The following is a 26,388-nucleotide window of genomic DNA, read 5'->3' as shown; positions in this document are numbered from 1 at the left end:
ATTGTGAAGTCATAATCTCTCATACATTACTCAGAAGAGCAAACTGTAACCTGTTTTTTTTTTCTGATTACATCGTGGGCTTCCAATACATCCAAGATCCATATTAAGAGTGCCAAAGGTTTGTCAATAGTTTGTAGTCTCACTAAAATTCCCCTCTTTGGAAATCTCAATGGCACTCTGGAACATCGAGGTTATGCATTCCTCTGGCAGAATCCTGTTCAACCGAAGCTTCACGGAGCCCCGTTCGTATTTGGCATCCATTCTCCTTTCCCCCACCCCCCAAGTGCAGTTTTTACGAATCCTGCACGAGTACCATCCAGTCTGCTGCCTTATCGTCAACCAATTGAGAATCACTTTCTCCCAGTAAACTGGTTTATTAAAACCTTCCTGCTCTGCAGCGCAATCTGCTAACTTCTTTAATCTGTTGGTGAGCTTTTGGGTTGAATGCCAGCTCAGAATAAGATGCGGCCCAGGTCCAGAGATGTCCCTGGGTCTGTTGGAGAACAGTCATTGGCAGTAGCCCAGAAGAACCCCTTAGACCAGGATTCACAGTGCACTGTAGCCAGTGGGAAACTTTGTCTAATTGCATGCCCCATGAATGAATGCAACCTCATGATCTTGCTTCATCTTCCCAATGACCCTTTTAGTCTCTGTGTGCAAACATCATAATTTTTTGGGTAGTTCTCAGCTGCTCCAAAGGTGTCTCAAGAACTACTCTAAAGATTCTCTGCTTTTGCTGAAAAGCTGTCCTTCCTTTTTCAGTTATCCTAACAGGAAGCTGCTTTTTGGTTGAATGATTGGCAGGATTTAGCTTGAGCTTATGGTTTTGGCCACATGAAAATTGGTCGGGGTCAGACTTTTCCTTTCCCAGCATTCTGATGCTATGAAAATCAAGTGAGTTTCCACCTTACCTGATCCAGATTTCTTTTTCTCTCTCTCTCTCTCTCTCTCTCTCTCTCTCTCTCTCTTCCCCCCCGCCCCCCCCGCCTTCTCTTGCCCTCTCGCTCTCCCTCTCTAATGCTGAAATTGTGGGTGTTATGGAAGTGTAGCTGCACTTGCAAGCATGAGCTCTGATACCATTTAAAAAAAAATAGATTGGTTAACTGGGGCAGTCATGTACGTGAGACACTTTGCAAATTGAACTATAGAGCTTATTACATCAAACTTACTCATAAGCAATCCATACAAATCCTTGCAGCCTGTTGTAGCTTCCTCTAGATGGCTGAAAGTGGCAGTCTCACTGCAATAACTATCAATTCTTCATCGGATCTTTGGCTGCCTGCAAAGTGAGGTTAGGTGTTCGTGGGAACACACAGCCATGCAGAGCACCTAACTCTGTACTTTTTACTAGTATTGCGTGTGTTCATAAGAGTAGCAATGAAACACCGTCTGACATTGTAGTGTGATTCAATGCATACTGGCATTGGAGACTCTGGGCCCAAGTTTCAACTGGATTTGCTCCTATTTTTTTGAGTAACTAGTTTTTTTTGGAGTATCCTAGAAATTTCAATTCTCCACATTTCGTTTGCTCCAGTTTCAGTGAGTTAGTTTAGTTTCGTTTTAGTTCAGTTTTTTTTCAAAAGGGGGCGTGTCCAGCCACTTAGGCCTGTTTTGCAAGTTTGAACTGCGGAAGTTACTCCAAACTAACTTAGAACGGAGTAAGTGTCCACTTTTGTAAGTTCTGAAAAACCTTACCTAGAGTTAAGTTCAGTGCAGGTAGCCAGAGACGGGGTGGGAAGCATTAAACACAAAGGACTAAGGCATTAAACACATCACTTTAACCAATAAAGAACCATATAAACCATAACCATTAATAAATAATAAATAATATAGAATATAAAGTAAATTAAGTAATTATGAGTAAAGAGTCTCACCTTCCCGACTGGAGCACGCACCGGCAATGCCCTTCTGTCAGGGCTAGGTGCGGGAGTCGACTACTAAGAGAATATTCATATAAAGTTATAATAGATAAAAGGAAGAATGAATATGGACAATAACTACTGCATTCACAGCAGACATCTTTAACATATTGCTCTTTGGAAGATACAGGATATTTCCTGCATGAGCAAAAAAAATCAAAGCTTCACGTATATGACTAGAATTGCCAAGTTAAAGGATAATAAAATATTTGAAATGCATTACTGTTTCTGTAACCGAAAAAATATATACATATTTCATCACCCAAAAGTATTTGACTAAAATTTGGAAAGAAATAGCATACTCAGAATAAAAAGCAATTTCAAGCCCATCCATTTCCAAATATAATAGAATATAGCTCCTAAACAATAAACAGTATTTTTCACTACTAGTTTAAAATCTGGTCCATACGTCCGGTTTCTTGGAGAAAAAAAAACCCCTCTGGTGCCACAAATATATTTTGCCATAGTATGGTAAGACATTGCCTCATATTAATGATTCCCTGTCGACAAGACGAACAAAGAAGATGCTGAGTAAGGTGAACAACTTGTATACGGTAGGGAGCCGACGGCAGCCGCGATCCGCAATGATCAGCCCCAAGCGCTCTAGCACAGTGCAGGGCTGATCAATCGCGGCCGAAGAAAATATGAGGTTCATTAAATGGCCTTAAATCTAGGAGGCTTTCTAAATGTAATCAAGAAATTCTAAATATTGCTTTTCCTAACACACAACCTTTTCACAGAAACATCAGGCAATCTGCAATTAAACCGAGTATTGTTCTTTAAGTACTGCTGTAACTATAGACCCAGTAATGTTAGTTCCATTGGCAGAGTAAAATTCTTCACATCTGCCAAATCTCATTATCTTGAACTTCTCTTACAGGCAATCTTTCCTTGAACTTGTTCTGTTCCTGGCTATTAATGAGATCAGCACTGTCACAATGAAAAAATTTATTATATTTAAAGCTTTATTAGGTCGCAGATCGTAGTGTCCTGTCTGAACAGATTAATTTATCTTCTGACTGTTCAATATTTTCTTCAAAACTGGATGAACTGATCATACTGGTGTGTAATATATTCTGTCTCAGCAATTGGGTTGATTGTGTGTGAATGCAGTATTATGGAAGCAGCGACTGTAATGGCAGGCAGTAGCAGAAAGCGAAGGCATCTTCTACAAAAGTCACTGTATTGAAGGTTTATTACACACACCGACACTTCTGTAACAGAAGTGTTCGTACTAATGGTGATTTTAAAAACTGCCGGTGATGTTTGTTCCATTATTAGATTGCTGCTTTTGAAAGAAGAAAACTTGAGCTTACATCCTGACTCCCCCACACTGCTCTGTTCCTGATCTTGGAAGTGCTACTTTCGTGAACCCAACCTTGCCCTTCCCTACAAGGAATGAGTGTCGGCCTGGTTCAAGCTCTCGCACCTCCAAGTGACCAGTTTCAGAACAGTGCCGACCTGTATCAATCGCAGATAAGGCCATCTCTGACAACTTCCTCGTATTGCTCGTCACCCACGAACCTCCCCCCGCCCCCAACCCTACTTCCTTTTGTGTCCGCCCCTGGAAAAAAAACTCTCCTGATTCTCTTACAACTGCACATACGAAATCCCAACTGTCCAGCCTTTGGCCCTCCATTCACCACGATATTTCTGCCGCTACCGATCTATATTACCACACCTTCACCCACCACCTTTGATTCCCGAGTTCCTATTAAAACAATTACTCTCTCTCTCACCTTGGCCGTTCCCCCGGTACAGCCCTCATCTTTGCTTCTTTAAGCCCAAGGGACGCAGACTTGAACGGATATGGCGGACAACTGGTTCAGCCATTCACCGCCAGATCTGGCTGGAACACATTATTGGATCCTGCTCTCGTCAACCAAAATTGCTCGCTATTCCAGAATCATTCTGGAATGCAAAGATAAACACTGGATTCTATTCTCCACAGCTAGCTGCCGCCTTAAACACCTCTATCCTCGCCTCCGACAGCCAGTGTGAGGAGCTCATAGACTTCTTTGTCTCTCAGATTGGCTGCCTCTGCCACTTCCCTTCCTTCCCCTAGCCCACCGGGCCAAACTTCCTCTGAGGATCCCCCCTGCTCTTGCCCTGAACTCTCATCTTTCTCCAGTTTCTCTCCAAATTCCCCTCATGATCTCTCCATGCTCATCTTGTCCATGAGACCCGCTTCCTGCTCCCTCGACCCTATTCCCACCAAACTGCCTTTTCTGGCTCCCATGTTAGCTGACACTGTTAACGGTTCTCTCTCCTCGGGTTCTGTCCCCCTCTCCCTCAAATCTGCCGTCATCACATTTGACCCCACCATGTTTGCAAACTATAGCCCCATTTCCAAACTCCCTTTCCTCTCCAAAGTCCTTGAACGTGTTGTGGCCTCCCAAATCCGTCCCCATCTTTCCTGCAACTCCATGTTTGAACCCCTCCAATCAGGTTTCCTCTCCGCCACAGTACTGAAACGGCTTTCATCAATGTCACAAATGACATCCTTTGGGACTGTGACAAAGGTAAACTATCTCTCCTCGTCCTTCTGGACCTGTCTGCATCCTTTGACATAGTTCACCACTCCATTCTCCTCCAACGCCTCTCCACTGTCGTCCAGCTGGGTGGGACTGCACTCGCCTGGTTCCATTCTTATCTATCTAATAGTAGCCAGAAAATCTTCCCGCCCCCGCATTGTTATGTCTGGTGTCCCCCAAGGATCTATCGTTGCCTCCCTCCTATTTCTCATCTACATTTTGCTCCTTGGCGACATCATCCGGAAACACGGCATCCGTTTCCACATGTAGGCTGACAACACCCAGTTCTACCTCACTACCACTTTTGTCGACCTCTTCACTGTTTCTAAATTGTCAGACTGCTTGTCCAACATTCAGTTCTGGATGAGCAGAAATTTTCTGCAATTAAATATTGGGAAGACCAAAGCCATTGTTTCAGTCCCAGCCACAAACTGTTCCCTAGCCACTGACTCCATCCTTCTCCTTAACTTCTGTCTGAGGCTGAACCACACTGTTTGCAACCTTTGTGTCATATTTGACCCTGAAACGAGTTTCCGACCACATATCTGCAGCATAACTAAAACTGCCTATTCCCACCTCTCTAACATCGCCCCGTCTCTGCCCCTGCCTCAGCTCAACCGCTGTTGAAACCCTCATCCATGCCTTTATTATCTCTAGATTTGACTGTGCAGAGCATTTGTAGCAATGTTACACAGTTAGATTCTGTCTCATTCATCCAGTCTCTGCTTCAGAAAAAAATGGTCAGTACCTGATCATCAAATGTGGGATAGGTCTAGTTATACTGTCCTTAAAGAGTTTGGGGCTTTGTGACAGCCATCTTGGTGAGGTGACCCTTGCATTGGGTCTTGTTTGGAGCCACATTATTGTTCTCTCTTTCCTGTTCTCTCTTTCCTGTTCTCTGAAGCAATTTCTCCTGTTGCACACGGGGAGAAGCTCAGTTATAAAACACAGCAGTTCAGTTAGCATCTGTAAAAGACAGGTTAACATTTCTTCTGTGTACCCTTCACCAGAACTCCTGCAAAAGTTGTTCAGTTAGTCCATTTAAACTGTGCATTTACACACATTACTTATGTTTCTTTTAAAGAAAGCTTTTTGTATATAGTTTTTATTAGTTTTCATTGTTTTTTTGATTGACCAAGTTACTGATGATGCACCTGAGAGTTTATTCAGTTTCTCAGTCTCGGTCAGTAGCTTGAGACTTGTGCTGTTGCAGTCAGATCTTCTTTCACTCAGTTTGGTTATTGCTGCCATCTCATTTCACCATCGGAGTTGTCATGGGCCCCCTCCCAGCGACTGACCTCTGCAGGTATTGTGTGTTGTTTACTGATGTCACTGCCGCATTCTATCATGGCTGAGCAGCAGGGCCCATTGTAAGCACTTGATTCACTGGAAGGAAATCCATATCCTTCACCTTCTGAGGCCTGGCTTCACAAGAAACAGGATTTGCACAAATCCACTAATGAGTGTTTCTGTGTCGATGTCAGCACCAATGGAATGATCTACCACCATACTTGTCTCCTCATTGTGAACCTCAATCAGCCCATTGGAACGTTACTTGAAGAGGAGCCTTTGAGAGAACAAGAGAATGAGGAAAAGAGACACTTCAAATGACTTTCCTAATTTAGCAATGTGGAAAATTACAGGAGCTGAAAAGATCTAGCTGGTCCTAAAAGCTAATACTCCTAATTTGCCCACTCTCTCAAATATCTATCCAAAACCCCCTTAATTGTTTCTACACCGCCTCCCAGGGCAGTGCAGTTCATCACACACTGCATACTTAAATCAAAACTATCTCTGCACCGTTCTTCTTTCTAAGCTTGAATATGCCCCAGTTCTAGAATTTGTGTCGCTTTCAAGCAGATTATTAGGGTAAATTGTCTCTCTTCCTTTAAGAATGTTGAATAATGGCCCAGAAATTCCGCTTTCTCCTTCCCGCAGGCGTTTGATGAGATTTTAGAGAAAAAATGCGCACCTACCTGAAGTTGCTGAGCCCGCTCGAGGTCCCCGTCCACAGGCCTCTTCTCCCTGCGCGTAGAAGCGTGTGCTCATCGGGATGTCTAAGCTGAAGCTGCAGTCACATGGCTCTGGGCAGCCAATCAAGGTACAGTATTTTCTCATTCATAAAAATGGGAACTCAGTAAGTTGGAGTTCCCATTATTATGAATGAGAACCACCCCCAATCCCCAAACATCCAAAACACTAAAAAAAAAATACACACTACATATTTAAGATTAATTTAAATTAAAGTTATTAATGACTTATAAATAAAATATATATTTTCCCGATTTTAAAAAAAGTTTTAATTATGCCTTAAAATAAACTTACTGTAGTTGGGAGGGTTTTTAAACAATAAAATATGTTTTCATAACTTAATTATAAAATGTTTTTGTGTGTTTTAAAACACTTGCGCCTGTAACAGTCAGCTATGCGCCTACTTTTATCAGGCGCAAGATTTTTGAGGACATTTGCTGGGCAAGATATGCGTAAGTATTGCAATCTTGCCCAAGCAAATATCCTCGCTCCTGATCTGGCTCCGATCTGTCAAGCTCCAGCTTGACAGATTGGAAAAGCCGGTTTTCAGTGCATGCGCATTGCGTGCTGAAAACCGGCTTTCCCGATGCCTTCCCGGGTCCGTACACACTCCGTACGGGCCCGGGACGTTGGAATTTCTACCCCATTATCTTCCCTGAGCCTTCTCTTTTCCAGAACAAACAATTCCAGGCTCTTCAACCCATCGTAATTGTTCAGATGCTTTACGCTCTATCAATTTAGCTGCACTGCCTCCAATGCCTGCATATCTTTGCTGTGGGACAGTGACTGGAATTGTACAGAGTACTCCAAGCCTTCTACACACTCACCATCATGTCTAAAGATTTGCAGTCTTTCTTTCTGGTTGTACATTTCCAGATTCAGTTACCTTTCCTTCCAATTTAATGACCGTAATACCCACATTGACTCTAAATTGGCTCTGTACATCGCAGAGAACAGATCATTAGCTGCTGCCTGTGCTGTCAATGACAGCAATCCTCCACCATCGCAATTTGTGTACTGCAGTTTTCCTCGTAAATATCTGGATAATAGCATTCCCCTACCATTAATGTTGTGCCCTTTTTTTTTACTGGTTTCCTGTCTGTCTCCTTTTTCTCCTCCTTCTGTCTCAAAGGCACATAACAAGCAATAATTATCTGTTTTCCTTTACATCTTCCTCTTAAAACCTCACTATTTTAGCTGCATTTACCAAGATATTTGCATCTTTCTAAGGATCCTCTTGCCCATATTGCCTCTCCTACCTACTTGGTTATGCCGGTCCGTTCTGTAAGTTCTCCTTTGTGGTGGTTTAATCCCCAGGTCTGTGTTCTGGTTTAACGGTTGCTTTTATTCCTATTGCATCACATTTGTTACTCCACCAGACATATGGCATCAGCAAATGTCATCTGCAAACTTCGAAATGTTTTTGATTCCAAAGTCTAAATCATTAATATAAATTGTGAACAACAGTGGTCCCAGCACTGATCCTTGTGGAACACCACCACCCACCTTCTGGCACTCTGAATAGCTATCCTTTACCCCTACTCTGTTTTCAGTCTTAAACCAGCTTAGGTATCCATTCTGCTACTTGTCCCCTAAATCTGCATGCTCTGACCTTATTCATTAGTCTGTTATGTGGTACCTTATCGAAGGCCTTTTGACAATCTAGATAAATTACATCTACTGTATTACCCTTGTCTACTCTCTCTGATACCACCTCAAAAAATTCAATGAGGTTGGTCAAGCAAGATTTTCCCTTTTAAAATCCACGCTGACTACTCATTATATTTTTGGTTTCTAGATGGTCTTCTATTTTCTCCTTTAGTAAGGATTCCATTATTTTTCCTACCACCGATGTTAAGCTGACTGGTCTATAGTTCCCTGGACATATTCTATCTCCCTTCTTAAATATAGGCACAGGTGCAGCATCCCGAATCCGGAACCCTCTGGACCGAGGCAATCCAGGATTTTGCGTTTTGCCTGATTTTGGAACGTCTTTCTGACGTCAAGAATCCGAAACACCCGAGCCCAGGTTTGGGTATTTCTGGATTTTGGAACGTCAGAAAGGGGGGGGTGCTTGTCGATGAGCTGTTCTGGTCGCCGGTTGGGGCGTTGTCGCTGTGGAGTGTCGCTGCGGGGCCCTGCCGAGGAGATGTTAGTGCGGGGCCCTGCCGCCGAGATATTTGTGTGGGCCCTGCCGAGGAGATATTAGTGCGGGGCCCTGCCGAGGAGATGTTTGTGTGGGCCCTGCCGAGGAGATGTTTGTGTGGGCCCTGCCGAGGAGATATTTGTGCGGGGCCCTGCCGCCGAGATATTTGTGTGGGCCCTGCCGAGGAGATGTTTGTGTGGGCCCTGCCGAGGAGATATTAGTGCGGGGCCCTGCCGCCGAGATATTTGTGTGGGCCCTGCCGAGGAGATATTAGTGTGGGCCCTGCCGAGGAGATGTTAGTGCGGGGCCCCGCCGCCGAGATATTTGTGTGGGCCCTGCCGAGGAGATATTTGTGCAGGGCTCCACCGCCGTGGAGGAGTTCCTTGTCTGGCCCGAGGTAGGTGAGGTTGCGCAGTCAAGGTAAAGCGGGACGAGGGCGGGCGAAGTCGGGTCGGGGCGAAGTCTATTCGCCAAGGCAGGGGGAGTCCGGATATCGGAACATTTTCCGGTTTCCGGATGACGCTGCCACGGATTGGCCCAGTGTCCGGATTCTGGAACTCCGGATTTTGGAGGCTGAACCTGTATTACACTCCACCTTTTTCTAACTAATTATTAAATGCGTAGTAATGCCTCTGGTATCTCTTCCCCAGATTCTTTTACCATGCACGGATGTAATCGAGCAGTTTTATCCTCCAAGTTTTATTAGTTTATTTAATATATCTCCGTTTTCAATTTTAAATGCAGTTATCTCATTTCTAATCTCATCAGTCCACATGCTCTGATCTTATTCATTAGTCTATTATGTGGTATCTTATCGAAGGCCTCAAATCATGTCCACCTGTTCTGTCTCCCTGGTAAATACTGAAGCAAAGTAATTATTTAATGTTTCTGCCATCTCTGTCGCTGCCTGTGATATTATCCTATCTATTCCTTATTGCCCCGATTCCTATCCCAACTTTACTTTTTTTATTTATGTGCCCGTAAATTATTTCACTATTTTGTTTTATGTTTCTTGATAATTTAATTTCATAGTTCATTCTTGCCTTTCTAATTGTTTTTTTTGATTTCTCTCCTAATTTCTTTGTATTCTCTCTTGTCATGCACTCCCCTGCTGTTCATGTACTTGTGTATGCCTCTTTCCTTGCCCTCAATTTTCCCCATGTCTTTATTCATCCATGGTGTCTCATTAGTGTTTGGCATGTTCTTGTTTTTTAGCGGAATATATTTTTTCCAGACTTTTTTGAACACCATTTAAAATATTTCCCATTGCTGTTCTATATCATTGTTTGCCAATTTGCCCATTTTATTTTCCCAAGTTCTGTTCCCAGCCTTGCTTTTCTCCAGTCTATTACTCTGGTCTTTGTCATATTTACGTCCTTCTCAATTATTATCCTAAAGTGTATTATAGGATGGTCACTATTGGCTGGATGATCACCTACCTTTACTTACTTTACCTGCTCTGGTTCATTCCCCATTACTAGCTCCAATAGCGAATCCTTCCCTGTTGGGCTTTTTACATATTGGGTTAGAAAGGAGTCCAGTACACATTGTAGGAACTCCATTCCCTTCTCCCCTACCTCTTCTGGCCAGTTAATATCGGGGTAGTTGAAATCCCCATGATTATTCTATGTTTTTTACTCATTTCCCTAATTTCCTCAACCTCCTTTTTGTCTTATCAGTTGAACATAAGAACATAAGAAATAGGAGTAGGCCATTGAACCCCCGAGCCTGCTCTGCCATTCAGTAAGATCATAGCTGATCTGATCTTGGGCTCAGCTCCATTTCCCAGCGCGCTCTCCATAACCCTTCACTCCCACAGGTGGTCTGTAGACTACTCATAGGAACATAAGAAATAGGAGCAGGAGTAGGCCATTTGGCCCCTCGAGCATGCTCCACCATTTAATCAGATCATGGCAGATCTGATCCTGGCCTCAACTCCACGTCTCCACCTGCTCCCCATAACTCTTGACTCCCTTATCTTTCAAAAACCTGTCTATCGCCACCTTAAATACATTCAATAACTCAGCCTCCACAGCTCCCTGGGGCAGATGATTCCAAAAATTCACGATCTTCTGAGAGAAGAAATTCCTCCTCATTTCCGTTTTAAATGGGCGGCCCCTTATTCTGAAACTATGCCCCCAGTTCTAGATTCCCCCACGAGGGGAAACATCCTCTCTGCATCTACCTTGTCGAGCCCCCTCAGCATCTTATATGTTTCAATAAGATCACCTCTCATTCTTCTAAACTCCAATGAGTATAGGCCCTACCTGCTCAACCTTTCTTCCTATGACAACCCCTTTATCTCGGGTGACAACCCCTTCATCTCTGTGTGATTGATCCTTTATCATAATTTATCTCTATCACATGGATTCTATTTCTGTCTTGCTGACAGCTGCATCACTTTTCTCTACTGCCATTAGGTTATCCCAAATAAGTACAGCTGCTCCACCAACCCTTTTTCCCTATCTTTTCAAAATATGTTATACCCTGCAATGTTTAACTCCCAGTCCTGATTTTTCTGTAGCCATGTCTTAGTGATTCCGACTATGTCTGGTTCCTTGCAATGTATGATTGCCTCCAGTTCCCCTGTTTTATTACGGACACTGTGTGCATTGTTGTACAGACAGTTTCACTCATTTTTAATAGGATTTCCTCTCTCTTTATGTTTAACTATCACTTTACATTCCTGTTCTATAACTCTATTCCCTGGCCATCAATGTCCTGCTTTACTTTACTCTTTCCTATGCTCTCCTTTCCTGTTTTGTTTATATTTAGGCTGGTTACGTTTCTTGTAGATCCCTCCCCCATCGTACCAGTTTAAAGCCTTTGCCATCTCCCTATTTACTCTTTCCGCTAGGACACTGGTCCCATCCCAGTTCAGGTGGAGCCCGTCCCATCGGTACAGCTCCTTCCTGTCCCAGAACTGATGCCAGTGTCCCATGAAAAAGAACCCCTCTTTCTCACAACAGCCATTAGCCACGTGTTAATTCTCCTTCTATGCCAATTTGCACATGGCTCGGCAATAATCCAGAGATTATTACCCTCGAGGTCCTGCTTTTTAATTTAGAGCCTAACTCGTGATACTCTTTCAGCAGGACCTTCTCCCTGTTCCTATCTGTGACGTTTGTTCCAACATGAACCACGACAACTGGATTTTCCCCCCTCCCTTTCCAAGTTCCTCTCCAGCCGCAGTGAGATATCCCTTACCCTGGCACTGTAAATGTGGATTCTTTTCCCTCAATCTGGTTCAGCAAAATTACTGAAACGAATACCGTTTGTGCTTTAAACAAAGCAAGCTTTTATTTAAAAAGCAAATCCCGATCGGGGACCTTATCAGACAGAAGGAATGCAACTCTGATAGAACGCACTCACTTCCTACGGACAAAAGTGACGTTACATTGTAAAGGGACGACGGTTATACATTTTCGGCAAAAGATAACAAGATAGGGCTAGAGTGACATCCTAGTTCAGCCTATCCCTTTTGATCCCTCTTTCCCTTTGTCCACTCATAAGCCGACCTAAGTATGGTCTGATTTTAAACAAAGACCTTCTGTTAATGTTTCAGGTTAATAACATGATTTAATAAGACCTTGAGGTTTTTCTGCAAGCTGTGGGTTTTGTTTCAATATGTGTTAGTGTTGTAACATTTCGCCGTCTCGAGTCTGATGTCATGGCTATTCCTCCATGAATTCTTTGTTAGCTTATACTGTCCCTATACAATTCCCACGTTCTCAACTTCAATGTCTCTATACATTTTTAAACATTCACAGCACCAGATAGGCAACACACCCTTCGGGATTCTCATTCTTGGCTGCAGAGGACGCTATCTATCTCCCTAATAATCGAGTTTCCCGTCACTATCACATTTCTATTCTGCTCCCCCAGAACAGCCATCTGAGCCACGGTGCCTTGGTCTGCATTGTGGCTGCTCTCCCCGCACTCTTTCTCCTTGTCCTCACAGGGAGCGAGTACACCGTACCTGTTGGACAGGATCAGTGTCTGTCGGACCACCTCCTTACCTCGCAAGTCCTCGCGACCCGACTCCCTCACAGTCAAACCCTCCATTTCTTGAATCTGTGCTTTCCTCTGGGATGTGACTTTTTTTGGATAAAACTGTCCAGAAATTCCTTCTTCTCCCTTATGTTTCGGAGTACGTCCAACTCGCATTCCAGCTCTGCGACTCTGAGCCGGAGTGACTGAAGGCAGAGACATTTCCTGCAGATGTGGGAATCTGGGATCGACTCGCTGTCCACAACCTCCCACAGACTACAGTCCCCACACACAGCTTGCCCTGTCATCTCTAGTCTTTCTTTATTTGCTTATTGATAGCCTGAGTTAATGTAATTAGTTAAAGTTTTTAAGCAAATGATTATTTAGTTATATTCATTAATTAGTTTATCTAGTTAAGTTATTAATTTAACAAAATATTAGTTATAATTCTCCAGCCCTCAGTTTAAACCACTGTCTAGCTTAGAGAAAAAAACATTGTAATACTCACCAACCAATTGCTTACCTGCTGTCCTGTGGAGGCAAAAGCGGCACCTCCTTCTCCCCTCGGCAGAGAATTCCCATTCTCTCAATTCCCAAGTTTAACATTCTGTTTAAGTGCACTCCGTTTAAGACCACTCTGTGCATCAGCAAATAGTGTTTTTAAAGATATATTTGCAACATGTTCATTTTGCATTGCGTGGAACCACACTTTTTAAATGTATTCATTCTTGGGAGGTGGCCGATGCTGGCGAGGTTGTCATTTATTGCCCATCCTTAGGTGCCCTTGGAAAAACGGTGAGCTGCCTTCATGAGCCACTGCAGTCTATGTGGTGAAGGCGCTCCCACAATGCTGTTGGGTAGGGAGTTCCAGGATATTGACCCAGTGGCAATGCCCAAGTCAGAATGGTTTGTGACTTTGTGTGGGGATGGGGGGAACTTGGAGGTGATGATCCAATGCACTTGCTGCCTTTGTCCTTCTAGGTGGTAGAGGTCGTAGGTTTGGGGGGTGTTGTTCAAGAAGCCTTGATGAGTTGCTGCAGTGTATCCTGTAGATAAAACACACTGCAGCCACGGTACTCTGATGTTTAAGCCACTGGATGGGGTGCTAATCATGCAGACTCTTTTGTCCTGGATGGTGTCGAGCTTCTTGAGTCTTGTTGGAGCTGTGCCCATCCAGGCAAGTGCAAAGTATTCCATCACACACCTGACTTGTGCTTTGTACGGTGGTAGAAAAGCTTTGGGGAGTGGGGAAGTGAGCCACTCGCGACACAATACCCAACCTCTGACCTGCTCTACTAGCCACGGCATTTATGGGGCTGGTCCAGTTCAGTTTCTAATTTATGGTGAGCCCCTAGATCTTGATGGTGGGGGACACAGCAATGGTAATGCCATTAAATGTCAAGGGGAAATGGTTGTGCTCGCTCTTGTTGGAGATGGTCATTACCTGGCACTTGTGTAGCGCGAATGTTACTTGGCACTTATTAGCTCAAGCCTGAACATTGTCCAGGTCTTGCTGTATGAGGGATGGAATGCTTTGTTATCTGAGGAGTTGCTAATGACACTGAACACTGTGCAATCATCAGCCAACATCCCCACTTCTGACCTTATGTAGGAGGGAAGGAGCTGAAGATAATTTGGCCGAGGACACTGCCCTAAGAAACATCTGCAATGTCCTGAGGCTGAGATGATTGGCCTCGAGCTTTTTGACCATTCCAATGCTCTCCTGGCCAAGCTTCCAACTTTGCACCCTCCATAAACTTGAGCTCATCCAAAACTCAGCTGCCTGTATCCTAACTTGGACCAAGTCCCGTTCACACATCATCCCTGTGCTCACTGACCTACACTGGCTCCTGGTCCAACAATGCCTTTCTTTTAGAATTCTCCTCGTTTTCAACTCCCTCCATGGCCTCACCCCTCCTTCTCTGTAACCTCCTCCAGCTCTACAACCCTCCGAGATCTCTGCGTCCATCCAATTCTGGCCTCTTGAGCCGCCCCTATTTTAATAGCCCCTCCATTGGCGGCAGTGCCTTCAGCTGCCCAGGCCTCAAGCCCTACCTGAACTACTCTGCCTCGCTATCTCTCTCTACTCCTTTAGAAACATAGAAAATAGGTGCAGGACTAGGCCATTCGGCCCTTCGAGCCTGCACCGCCATTCAATAAGATAATGGCTGATCATTCCCTCAATACCCCTTTCCTGCTTTCTTTTCATACCCCTTGATCCCTTTAGCCGTAAGGGCCATATCTAACTCCCTCTTGAATATATCCAATGAACTGGCATCAACAACTCTCTACGGCTGGGAATTCCACAGGTTAACAACTCTCTGAGTGAAGAAGTTTCTCCTCATCTCAGTCCTAAATGGCCTACCCCTTATCCTAAGACTATGTCCCCTGGTTCTGGACTTTCCCAACATCGGGAACATTCTTCCTGCATCTAACCTGTCCAGTCCCGTCAGAATCTTATTCGTTTCTATGAGATCCCCTCTCATCCTTCTAAACTCCAGTGAATAAAGGCCCAGTTGATCCAGTCTCTCCTCATATGACAGTCCAGCCATCCCTGGAATTAGTCTGGTGAACCTTCGCTGCACTCACTCAATAGCAAGGATGTCCTTCCTCAGATTAGGAGACCAAAACTGAACACAATATTCCAATTGAGGGCTCACTAAGGCCCTGTACAACTGCAGTAAGACTTCCCTGCTCCTATACTCAAATCCCCTAGCTATGAAGGCCAACATACCATTTGCCCTCTTCACCGCCTGCTATACCTGCATGCCAGCCTTCAATGACTGATGAACCATGACACCCAGGTCTTGTTGCACCTCCCCTTTTCCTAATCTGCCGCCATTCAGATAATATTCTGCCTTCGTGTTTTCGCCCCCAAAATGGATAACCTCACATTTATCCACATTATACTGCATCTGTCATGCATTTGCCCACTCACCTAACCTGTCCAAGTCACCCTGCAGCCTCTTAGCGTCCCCCTCACAGCTCTCACCGCCACCCAGTTTAGTGTCATATGCAAACTTGGAGATATTACACTCAATTCCTTCATCCAAATCGTTAATGTATATTGTAAAGAACTGGGGTTCCAGCACTGAGCCCTGCGGCACTTCACTAGTGACTGCCTGCCATTCTGAAAAAGACCTCTTTATCCGGACTCTCTGCTTCCTGTCTGCCAACCAGTTCTCTATCCACGTCAGTACATTACCCCCAATACCATGCGCTTCGATTTTACACACCAATCTCTTGTGCGGGACCTTGTCAAAAGCCTTTTGAAAGTCCAAATATACCACATCCACTGGTTCTCCCTTGTCCACTCTGCTAGTTACATCCTCAAAAATTTCCAGAAGATTCGTCAAGCATAATTTCCCTTTCATAAATCCATGCTGACTTGGACCGATCCTGTCGCTGCTTTCCAAATGCACTGCTATTTCATCCGTAATGATTGATTCCAACATTTTCCCCACTACTGATGTCAGGCTAACCGGTCTATAATTACCCGTTTTCTCTCCCTCCTTTTTTAAAAAAGTGGTGTTACATTAGCTACCCTCCAGTCCATAGGAACTGATCCAGAGTCAATAGACTGTTGGAAAATGATCACCAATGCATCTACTATTTCTAGGGCCACTTCCTTAAGTACTCTGGGATACAGACTATCGGGCCCCGGGGATTTATCAGCCTTTAATCCCATCAATTTCCCCTACACAATTTCCCGCCTAATAAGGATATCCTTCAGTTCCTCCTTCTCACTAGACCCACTGTCCCCTAGTACATTCAGAAGGTTATTTGTGTCTTCCTTCATGAAGACAGAACCAGAGTATTTGTTCAATTGGTCTGCTATTTCTTTGTTCCCATTATAAATTCACCTGAATCCGACCGCAATGGACCTACGTTTGTCTTCACTAAACTTTTTCTCTTCACACATTTATAGAAGCTTTTGCAGTCAGTTTTTGTGTTCCCTGCAAGCTTCCTCTCGTACTCTATTTCCCTCCTCTTAATCTTAATTAAACCCTTAGTCCTCTTCTGTTGAATTCTAAATTTCTCCCAGTCCTCTGGTTTGTTACTTTTTCTAGCCAATTTATATGCCTCTTCCTTGGATTTAACATTATCCTTAATTTCCCTTGTTAGCCACGGTTGAGCCACCTTCCCCATTTTATTTTGACTCCAGACAGGGATGTACAATTGCTGAAATTCATCCATGTGATCTTTAAATGTTTGCCATTGCTTATCCACCGTCAACCCTTTTAAGTATCCTTTGCCAGTCTATTCTAGTCAATTCACGCCTCATACCGTCGAAGTTACCTTTCCTTAAGTTCAGGACCCTAGTTTCCAAATTAACTGTGTCACTCTCCATCTTAATAAAGAATTCTACCATATTATGGTCACTCTTCCCCAAGGGGCTTAAAACGCTTCTTAAATCTTGCCTCTTTGACCAAACTTTTAGACACCTACCTTGGTGTCAAATTTTGTTTGAGTTGCATACTGAAGTGTTTAAGATGGACCTTATTGCCACACATGGTTTGGTTCTACAGACCAAACCAGATCATGCAGCATTTAGTAGCTTTTTATTAGGATTACACAGAATTATTTAAGATCAATAGTTGTGTTGATTATTGTTGGTGTAGTTGCCCAGGAGTTGCTCCATTTTTTTTGGAACTGGGTTTTTCTGGAGTGTCTTAAAAATCCCCATTTTGCACAGTCAATTTGCGCCAGTGTAAGTGAGTTAGTTAGGATTTTTAAAGTTTTTTTTTCCAAAAGGGGCGTTACCAGCCACCTATGCCCGTTTTGGCCATTTAGGCCACTTTGGCCAGCTAATAGTTACTCCAAACTAACTCAGGCCAGCGAATGTGGCCACGTGGCCGCATGTGAAAACCCTTTCGGAGAGTTAAGAAATCAGCGTAGGTAGATACATCGGAGGGCAGCAGAACTTAATGACTTGACTAAAGAATGTGAATAGGATCAAACAGCTAGACAGGACATCATATGTCAAACTTCGCAAAGTTAATTTACTATACAACAGAAGCATTCATGGAAGCTTAAACTACAAAAATAAAAAGTAAAAGATAGTTGAATTAAATTGCCCTATCTCACAACTAATTTAAACAACTATTTGTTTGCAATGATTATACAAGGTAAAAATTGAGCTCATATTATCTAAATAAAGTCGACTTCACTAAATAAGATATTCTCTATGTTCCTCCGTCATTTATGTTCTTCTTTCACAATAGCACCAGGTAAATAGGTTTGACAAATGGTCACTACTATTCACAAGAGACAAAACATATTTACATACTTTTTTCAAAATATCGAAATTAAAAATAGAACTAAGTCCTACCCCCACCTTCATCTTCAGCCCGGGAAGGCAGCGGGCCGGCCTGTGCGGTAGGCCACTTGACCTGGGATGGGGGCGGGATGCACCAGCAACCGGTCTGATGATGATGATCGGGTCCTACGCTGCAACACGCACGCTGAGCGGGCAGGAGCTACTACGCATGCGCGCACACTCCAAGACGCATGTGCAGACGTCCTGGCACTGTTTTCAGCGCGAGACGCTGGCTCCGCCCCCGACCCGACTGGCCATGTTGCGCGAAGACCCGGGAGAGGCCGGACAGCAGTCAAAGTGGGGAACAATTTTTTTGGAGCACTTTTCCACGCAGAAAGTCAGCGCAGCTCTGGTGAGTGCACCGAAAAAAGGGGTGGGCCAACTTTGCGCCCAATGATTCAACTGTTAAATTAACGTGCGTGTGTTACATGGCTGCGGGCGTGGTGGTGGTCGGGGGGAGGAAGAAGTGTTGCTCTGGTCATCATGGTGTGGGGCAGGCTTGATGGACCAGCTGGCCCTTTCCTGCCTGTCAATTTTGTAGATTGGTATGTCCTGTATGCTGTCAGTGTGGCACGGTTACAGTCCGTAGTGAAAATCGTTGCAGCTAATATAACTTGCCTATGTAATTAGTGGTGCCACAGAATAGTATGTGAGAAATTAAACATGATTGGAGGAAGAACTGACTTTAGATTGAAGCTATTGGTGTGAAGGGGTAGAAATGTGCAGCATATAAGTTTAATGTGAACGAGTCAGTTGTCAGGGGTTGGTGAAGGGGGGAGGGCAGAAGTGAGCCGCGTGCTTAACACAAGTTTCTGACTAGAAAGGTAAACAATTCATTAACTTTCTGTCTGTATAGAAGAAAAAAAAGAGGTTGCACATTATGTAGAGCCTTTCATGTCCTCGGGACGTCCCAGAGGACTTCGCAACCAGTGAATTACATTTGAAGTCTGGTCACTATCATTATAGACCAACCCAGTTGGCAGTTTGCACACAGCAATATCCCATAAAATGAGATAAAGGACCAGTTAATCTATGTGAGTGATGTTGGATGAAGGATAAATGTTGGTCAGGACACTGGGGAGAAGTCCCCTGTTCTTCGTCGTGCCGTGGAATGAAATCTTTTACATCCACCAGTCTGCGCAGGAAATGCTAAGCTGGCCCACTCTTAGTTTAAATGTATGGAGGATATTGCCTGTGTGGACTGTATACACCCATACAATAGTGGGTCAAAGACTCTTAGCCAGCCAATGGCAATTTCTGAGAGTCCTGAAGGTGGGTGGAAGGTGTCCGTCTCCAAACTATTGGAGATAATATTAAAAGCATCATTCTGGCCAGCAAGGAGAGCCGTGCATGTTGGTAACAATTGGCCACAAAACAGCTGGCTGCAAACCAACCAGCTTCTTGTGGTGCTTATATCAATGGTTATTGGAAATAAGTTGAAGTCAAGGATGATTAATGTTTGAAGATTTCACTGTAAAGTCCAGCTTGACCGAGTGGATGACCAGAGCCAATGCTGCAGTGACAGCTATGCCCAGCATTGGACCAAAGGAAGGACACATAACCCCAAGTGCTCTTGGCATTGGATTGAACATAGTTGATTAACAATATCAATCTTTGTAAAGGCAGTTTAAACATTTCTGCCACTAATAATACACTAAATATTTTTAATCGGAAAATCTGACTTCCTTCTAAGTATCTGACCAAGTGGTTATACTTCACACGTAAGCCTAGAGAGTGAGTGTTGATGGGCAGTTTGACAGTGGAGGGTACAGTACACAGCTGAGCCGGATTCTGTTCCCAGCTGATATTCTCCTGCACTTTGCTTTGGGCAGTGGGGGAGAGGGCTTATGAGATAGTGATTGGGAGCACACAAAGGATCGAACTTCAGATCTTCCTGGAATCTGGCTCAGTGCCATTTAACTATCGAGCTGTTCAGGCGGAGCCTGAATTAAAAAAAAAATATATATATATATATAAGAATGTTTAAGGAAGTTCAAGATCATTAAGTTATTCCAAGTTAGGTGAACCTTGTATCGTAATACAAGAGGGTATTTTTCAAGAATAATAGTTTCAACTTATTGAGATTTCTGTTCCTGCTCAATGGAATCTCCAGAGTCTGCCTTTTTTTTTTAAACCTCCATATTTAACCTTTAGGCTCGGACACTGGTCCCATCCCGGTTCAGGTGGAGCCCGTCCCATCGGTACAGATCCTTTGTTCCAGAACTGGTGCCAATGTCCCATGAAAAGGAATCTCTCTTTCTCACACCAACCCTTTAGCCACATGTTAATTCTCCTGATCTGTCTGTGCTTCTATGCCACTTTGCACATGACCAGGGCAATAATCCAGAGATTATTACCCTCGAGGTCCTGCTTTTTAAATTAGAGCCTAATTCGTGATACTCCTCCCTGTTCCTACCTGTGTCATTTGTTCCAACATGGACCACGACAACTGGATTTACCCCCCTCCCTTTCCAAGTTCCTCTCCAGCTGCAGTGAGATATCCCTTACCCTGGCACCGGGTGGGCAACACATCCTTCGGGATTCTCATTCTTGGCTGAAGAGGACGCTATCTATCCCCCTAATTATAGAGTCCCCTATCACTATCGCATTTGTATTCTGCTCCCCCCGGACAGCCTTCTGAGCCACGGTGCCTTGGTCTGCATTGTGGCTGCTCTCCCCGCAGTCTTTTTCTCCTTGTCCTCACAGGGAGCAAGTACAACCGTACCTGTTGGACAGGACCAGTGTCTGTCGGACCACCTCCTTACCTCGCAAGTCCTCGCGACCCGACTCCCTCACAGTTAAACCCTCCATTTCTTGAACCTGTGCTTTCCTCTGAGGTGTGACTGTTTTTTGGATAAAACTGTCCAGAAATTCCTTCCCCTCCCTTGTGTTTCGGAGTGTGTTCAGCTCGCATTCCAGCTCTGCGACTCTGAGCCGGAGTGACTGAAGGCAGAGACATTTCCTGCAGATGTGGGAATCTGGGATCGACGCGGCCGCCTGTGGGCCAAATGCAGCTCGTGAGTTCATTGAATCCCATTCCTGTCCTTACACAAACCCAACTTCAGCAGGTTTGGTATTTTGAGTCTTTAATGTTCCAGACTTGGAGAACTGGAAAAGAGGGCCCAGCGAGCAGCCTTCTGCTTTGGGAATTGTAAAGAGCTGAAGTTTCCAAGTTTTGTTTGAGGGAGAAAAGGATGATGGTGTTGCTAATTTATATACATGAGAAGGAGGTCTCGCTTGGTGCATGTGGCGGTCTGACTTTCTTTGTTTATGGGGGATCTTGCTCTGTGTGGGGTTCTCCATTATGCTGAACTTGCTTTTGGTGCGAATGGAGGAATCTCATGCCTTTGTGTACGGCAGCTTACAATATTGTGCAGTCATAAATGGTTAATTCATTGGCTTAGCCAGATATATCAGGCTGCCCTCCCCCCTGCTCCAAAAGGTCGACATCACTGTTCTACAGTACGCTCTAGTGCCAATCTGATAGTCTCATGCTCCCCTCTCTGAGGTGCAGTCAGTGTGTAGAACAGTTAGTGCTGCACTCGTGCCACCGGACTTTCTGTTTGAATTTGATAAGTGCAGCGATGTAGAAACTTCTGTTCACACCAATGCACCCTGATTGGTGGATTTAGGATAGTAATTGAGCAGTACTGAAAAGTGACACTTCATGCTCAATTCAAACACACACACCCTGATTTTAACACTCTTCCCCCTCCCCCCACCCCTTGCAGTGGGCAGTTACAATCAGGGCAGCGACTTGCCCCATGATCCTGCTGCCTGCCAGCGGGTCCTGATAAGCTGACCTCGGGCAGGTGAGCAGGACACCTGCAGAAAGGCAGCAGGGGTCCTGCTTTAAATATGCAGACCGGGTCTCTGACCTTATTGGGACGACACTGCAATTTTAGGCCGAGACCGAAGCAGAGGAGCAGTGACGGTTTCCGTCAGGCCAAACCTGCGGGGAGTCGGACCGTGAGCCAAAAGAGGCCCAGGCAGTTAAGTTTATTTAAAAAAAAATACTTTTTAGGTTTCCTTGTGGTCCATGGGGAGCAGGAGTGCTCCTCTGGGCCCCACCAGGAAACCTTGAGCCTCCTTTGCCCAAAGTTCCCCCGATCGCAATCGCGAGCGGCTCAATGGTTGAACTTGTGCCTCGAGACAGAAGGCTTTGGATTCAAGTTCCACTTCAGAGACTTGAGCACAAAGTCTACGCTGATACTCCAGTACAGTACTGAGGGAGTGCCACACTGTCAGAGGTGCCATCTTTCGGAGGAGACCGAGTTAAACCGAGGGCGGACGTAAAAGATCCCATGAAGTTCTCACCGGTGTCCTGGCCAATATTTATCCCTCAACCATGTTTAGGAACACAGAACAGGCCTCTACAGTATACTGGGCTGTGTCAAAACAGGCTTATAGCACACAGAGCTGTAACGTATATTGGGCTATGTCAGGCCATGTTTAGGAATACTATTGTAGTGAGAGCAGCACAACTGGCTTTGGAGAAGCCGAGATTGCAACCACAGAATTATTTTGATAGATCGAGGGTTTTACTGCAACATATCGGGGTATAACTGAGTACAATTTGCTGCTACAGATGGACCTAGCCAAAACATCGAAATATTGAAACTTTACTGTATATCCCTGTGCTGTTCCTGTAATAAGTTTACAATACAGTTGTGTCCGAAATCGTTCTGTAGCCAGTAATGGAATTGATTTTGTTTTGTGTTTTTTTTTCCCCCCCAGAGAGAAGTCAAGACAGTGTGATTTTGGTGCTCTCTGATTCTAACTCAACACAGGACGTCTTCACGGATGCAGCCAGCTCCCAGGACAGCAGCAGGAAGATTCACTCTGGGAAAGGTAGCCCTTCGTCCTCCTCGACCGTGGAGGCTGCTGTGCTGTCCAGGGAGAGCCATGGAAAACTGGAGGAAGAGGATTTAGGGGGACGCGTTTCTTCTGAGGATTGTAGAGGAGGCAGCGTGGAGATCACAGAAGCCATAGATGCTTTGACTTTGAGACTGGCAGAGCGTGCAGCTCACAGGGTGCCCATGGAGGCAGTTGTGCTGTCCAGGGAGAACTATAGGAAGTTGGAGGAAGAGGACTCAGTGGGACGCGTCTGCTCCGAGCTTTGTAGAGGAAGCAATATGGAGATTGGTGAAGGCATAGATGCTTTGGCTTTGAGATTGGCAGAACAAGCAGGGGCAAAATTGCACACCGAGTCGCAGTGTCAAACTAGTACCATTAGTGCTGCGAATATCACTCCCACCAAAGCCGCCGCCTCCTCTCTGTGTGACTCAAAAAAGAAAACAACTGAGCCGTCAGGAGAGATGAAAGACACCTACAGATTGGAGGACCTCCCTCAGAGCCTGCCGGGAGATGAGAGGGAGCAGCGGCGGGTCCTGACCGAGCAGTGTATCCGAGCGCTGCATCTGTGTCTCAGTCGGTTCCCTCAGCACTACAAGAGTCTCTACAGACTAGCTTATCTGTACATATATAGCAAAATGCACAAGGTGAGTGAATACCAGCCCCCTTCCTTTCGGCAAACCATATTCCGATTTTAGTAATAAGTAGCTGTTTGAAACTGAAGGGGTGCGGGGGACAGAAGGACTATGACGGCAGTGTTAAACAGGATAAGATCAAGAACCATTGATATTGGGGGTGGGAATTTTACCTTTAGAACCATTAATGACTGATTTGAGATTCTGCCTTTAATGATGTGCAAATTCTTTCACTGTTCTAGCAATGCCAGTTTCAAAACTCAGCACTTTGAAGAGAATTAACAATTTTTTGTGTGTAATTATTTTGTCATGAGCAATTGCTGTTGCCCTTTCTGAAGGAACTGAGTGGCAGCTTACTAAGCTTGGCCATGTGATAACTGAATTTAACCCCCAGCCCCCACTCTCTCCTTTTGGGATGATTTTTTATTCATTCATGGGATGTGGGCGTCACTGGTGAGGCCGGCATTTATTCCCCATCGCTATTTGCCCTTGAGAAGGTGGTGGTGATCGGTGGGGAATGCCAGGACTTTGACCCAGCGACGATGAAAGAACGGCGATATATTTCCAAGTCAGGATGGTGTGTGACTTGGAGGGGAATGTAGAGGTGATGGTGTTCCCATGCACCTGCTGCCCTTGTCCTTCTAGGTGGTAGAGGTCACAGGTTTGGGAGGTGCTGCTGCAGAAGCCTTGGTGAGTTGATGCACTCTGCAGCCACAGTTCTGGGAGAGTGGAACACATTCCAATCAGCTGCTGCTCTGTTTTGCTCTTCCCATCACTGCAATATTTCAATAGCAACTCCCAGTCCCCAATTTCAGCCAGGTTTGTGGCAATTTAAAATCAGAGACAGCCTCGCAGAATTACAATCCACAGAGAGACCAATGAGTGTTCATTTCATTACTGCAGTCATCATCATCATCATCATAGGCAGTCCCTCAGAATCGAGGAAGACTTGCGTCCATTCTTAACATGAGTTCTTAGGTGGCTGAACGGTCCAATACGAGAGCCACAGTCCCTGCCACAGGTGGGAGAGATAGTCGTTGAGGGTAAGGGAAGGTGGGACAGGTTTGCCGGACGTTCTTTCAGCTGCCTGCGCTTGTTTTCTGCATGCACTCGCCGATGAGACTCGAAGTGCTCAGCGCCCTCCCGGATGCACTTCCTCCACTTAGGGCGATCTTTGGCCAGGGTCTCCCAGGTATCGGTGGGGATGTTGTACTTTTTCAGGGAGGCTTTGAGGGTGTCCTTGTAATGTTTCCTCTGTCGACGAAGGAGTTCCGAGTAGAGCGCTTGCTTTGGGAGTCTCGTGTCTGGCATGCGGACAATGAGGCCTGCCCAGCAGAGCTTATCAAGTGTGGTCAGTGCTTCAATGCTGAGGATGTTGGCCTGGTCAAGGATGCTGATGCAGTACTGGAGGAGCGGAGCGCAGATAACCGAATCAGAGAAATTATAGCACAAAACGAGGCCATTGTTTTTCAACTGGAAAGATCAACTCTAATCACATTTCCCTGCTTTTATCCCCTATCTTTAGTCGCCCCTCAATCGCTACTTGTAATAAAACATTCTGGGGTTATTTTGTTGAAAACAGGCTAAGTGGATGTTGTGTTAATAAGGCTCTTTGACGCTTTTAGCATGCAATTTTGGTCCCAATTGCTGATAACCATAATTTGAATTTGCCTGGAGATGTTAAAGCAGCAGAATAACTATATGCACTAACCGCTTCTGCGCATATGTCCTTCCGATGCCCGAAACCGGCAGTGGGGCTCCAAACACGTTAATTCCCAAGCTGCTGGGCCCTGAGCCGCAAGCCCCGAGCCTCGGATAGAGAGAGCCTTGCGGGGGGGGGCGGGGTTCGGAGGGTAGAGAGGCAACTCTGGGAAGACGGATCACATTCTTCCAACCCCCTTTACATCCATACCTTGTTTCTCGGAAAGCTCGGTGCATGTGTTACAAGGGACATCGTTGGAGTGGATGAAATCCAGAAGTCACGACACTGTCACTATTTGGGGGTTGCGCGGGGCAAGGTATGTCGCAGGGCAGGGGGTTTAGTCATAGAAATTTACAGCATAGAAGGAGGCCATTTTGGCCCATCATGTCTGCACCGGCCAACAAAGAGCTATTTGGCCTAATCCCACTTTCCAGCCCTTGGTCCGTAGCCCTGCAGGTTACGGCATTTCAAGTGCGTATCCAAGTACTTTTTAAATGTGGTGAGGGTTTCTGCCTCTACCACCCTTTCAGGCAGTGAGTTCCAGACCCCCACAACCCTCTGGGTGAAAAAAATTCCCCTCAAATCACCTCTCAACCTTCTACCAATTACTTTAAATCTATGCCTGCTGGTTTTTGACCCCTCTGCTAAGGGAAATAGGCCCTTTCTATCCACTATATCTAGGCCCCCCATAATTTTATACACCTCAATGAGGTCTCCCCTCAGCCTCCTTTGTTCCATGGAAAAGAAACCCAGCCTATCCAGTCTTTCCTCATAGTTAAGATTCTCTACTCCCGGCAACATCCTCGTAAATTTCCTCTGTACTGTCTCCAGTGCAATCACATCTATCTTGTAATGTGGTGACCAGAACTGCACGTAGTACTCTAGCTGTGGCCTAACCAGTGTTTTATACAGTTCAAGCATAACCTCCCTGCTCTTGTATTCTATGCCTCGGTTAATAAAGGCAAATATTCCATATGCCTTCTGAACCACCTTACTGACCTGGCCTTCCTTCAGGGATCTGTGGACCTGCACTCTAGGTCACTTTATTCCTTTACACTTCTCAATGTCCTACCATTTAATGTGTATTAATATGACGGATGAGGAGAGACTGGATCAACTGGGCCTTTATACACTGGAATTTAGAAGGATGAGAGGGGATCTTATAGAAACGTATAAGATTCTGACGGGACGGGACAGGTTAGATGCGGGAAGAATGTTCCCGATGTTGGGGACGTCCAGAACCAGGGGACACAGTCT

The 26,388-nt window shown here is 45.1% G+C and overlaps 1 protein-coding gene across 1 annotated transcript in view; it reads left to right on the top strand.

The window, feature by feature from the left end:
- The window catches only part of cabin1 (calcineurin binding protein 1), a 539,464-nt gene that overhangs the window by 157,069 nt on the left and 356,007 nt on the right, over positions 1-26,388 (top strand). The window contains 1 exon segment of the mRNA XM_070887525.1: positions 22,678-23,441. Coding sequence (XP_070743626.1) covers positions 22,678-23,441 — 764 coding nt within the window.

The sequence above is a fragment of the Pristiophorus japonicus genome, chromosome 8, assembly GCF_044704955.1.
Source record: "Pristiophorus japonicus isolate sPriJap1 chromosome 8, sPriJap1.hap1, whole genome shotgun sequence".
NCBI classification, from domain to species: domain Eukaryota; kingdom Metazoa; phylum Chordata; class Chondrichthyes; family Pristiophoridae; genus Pristiophorus; species Pristiophorus japonicus.
This window is presented reverse-complemented; position numbering and strand designations above follow the sequence as displayed.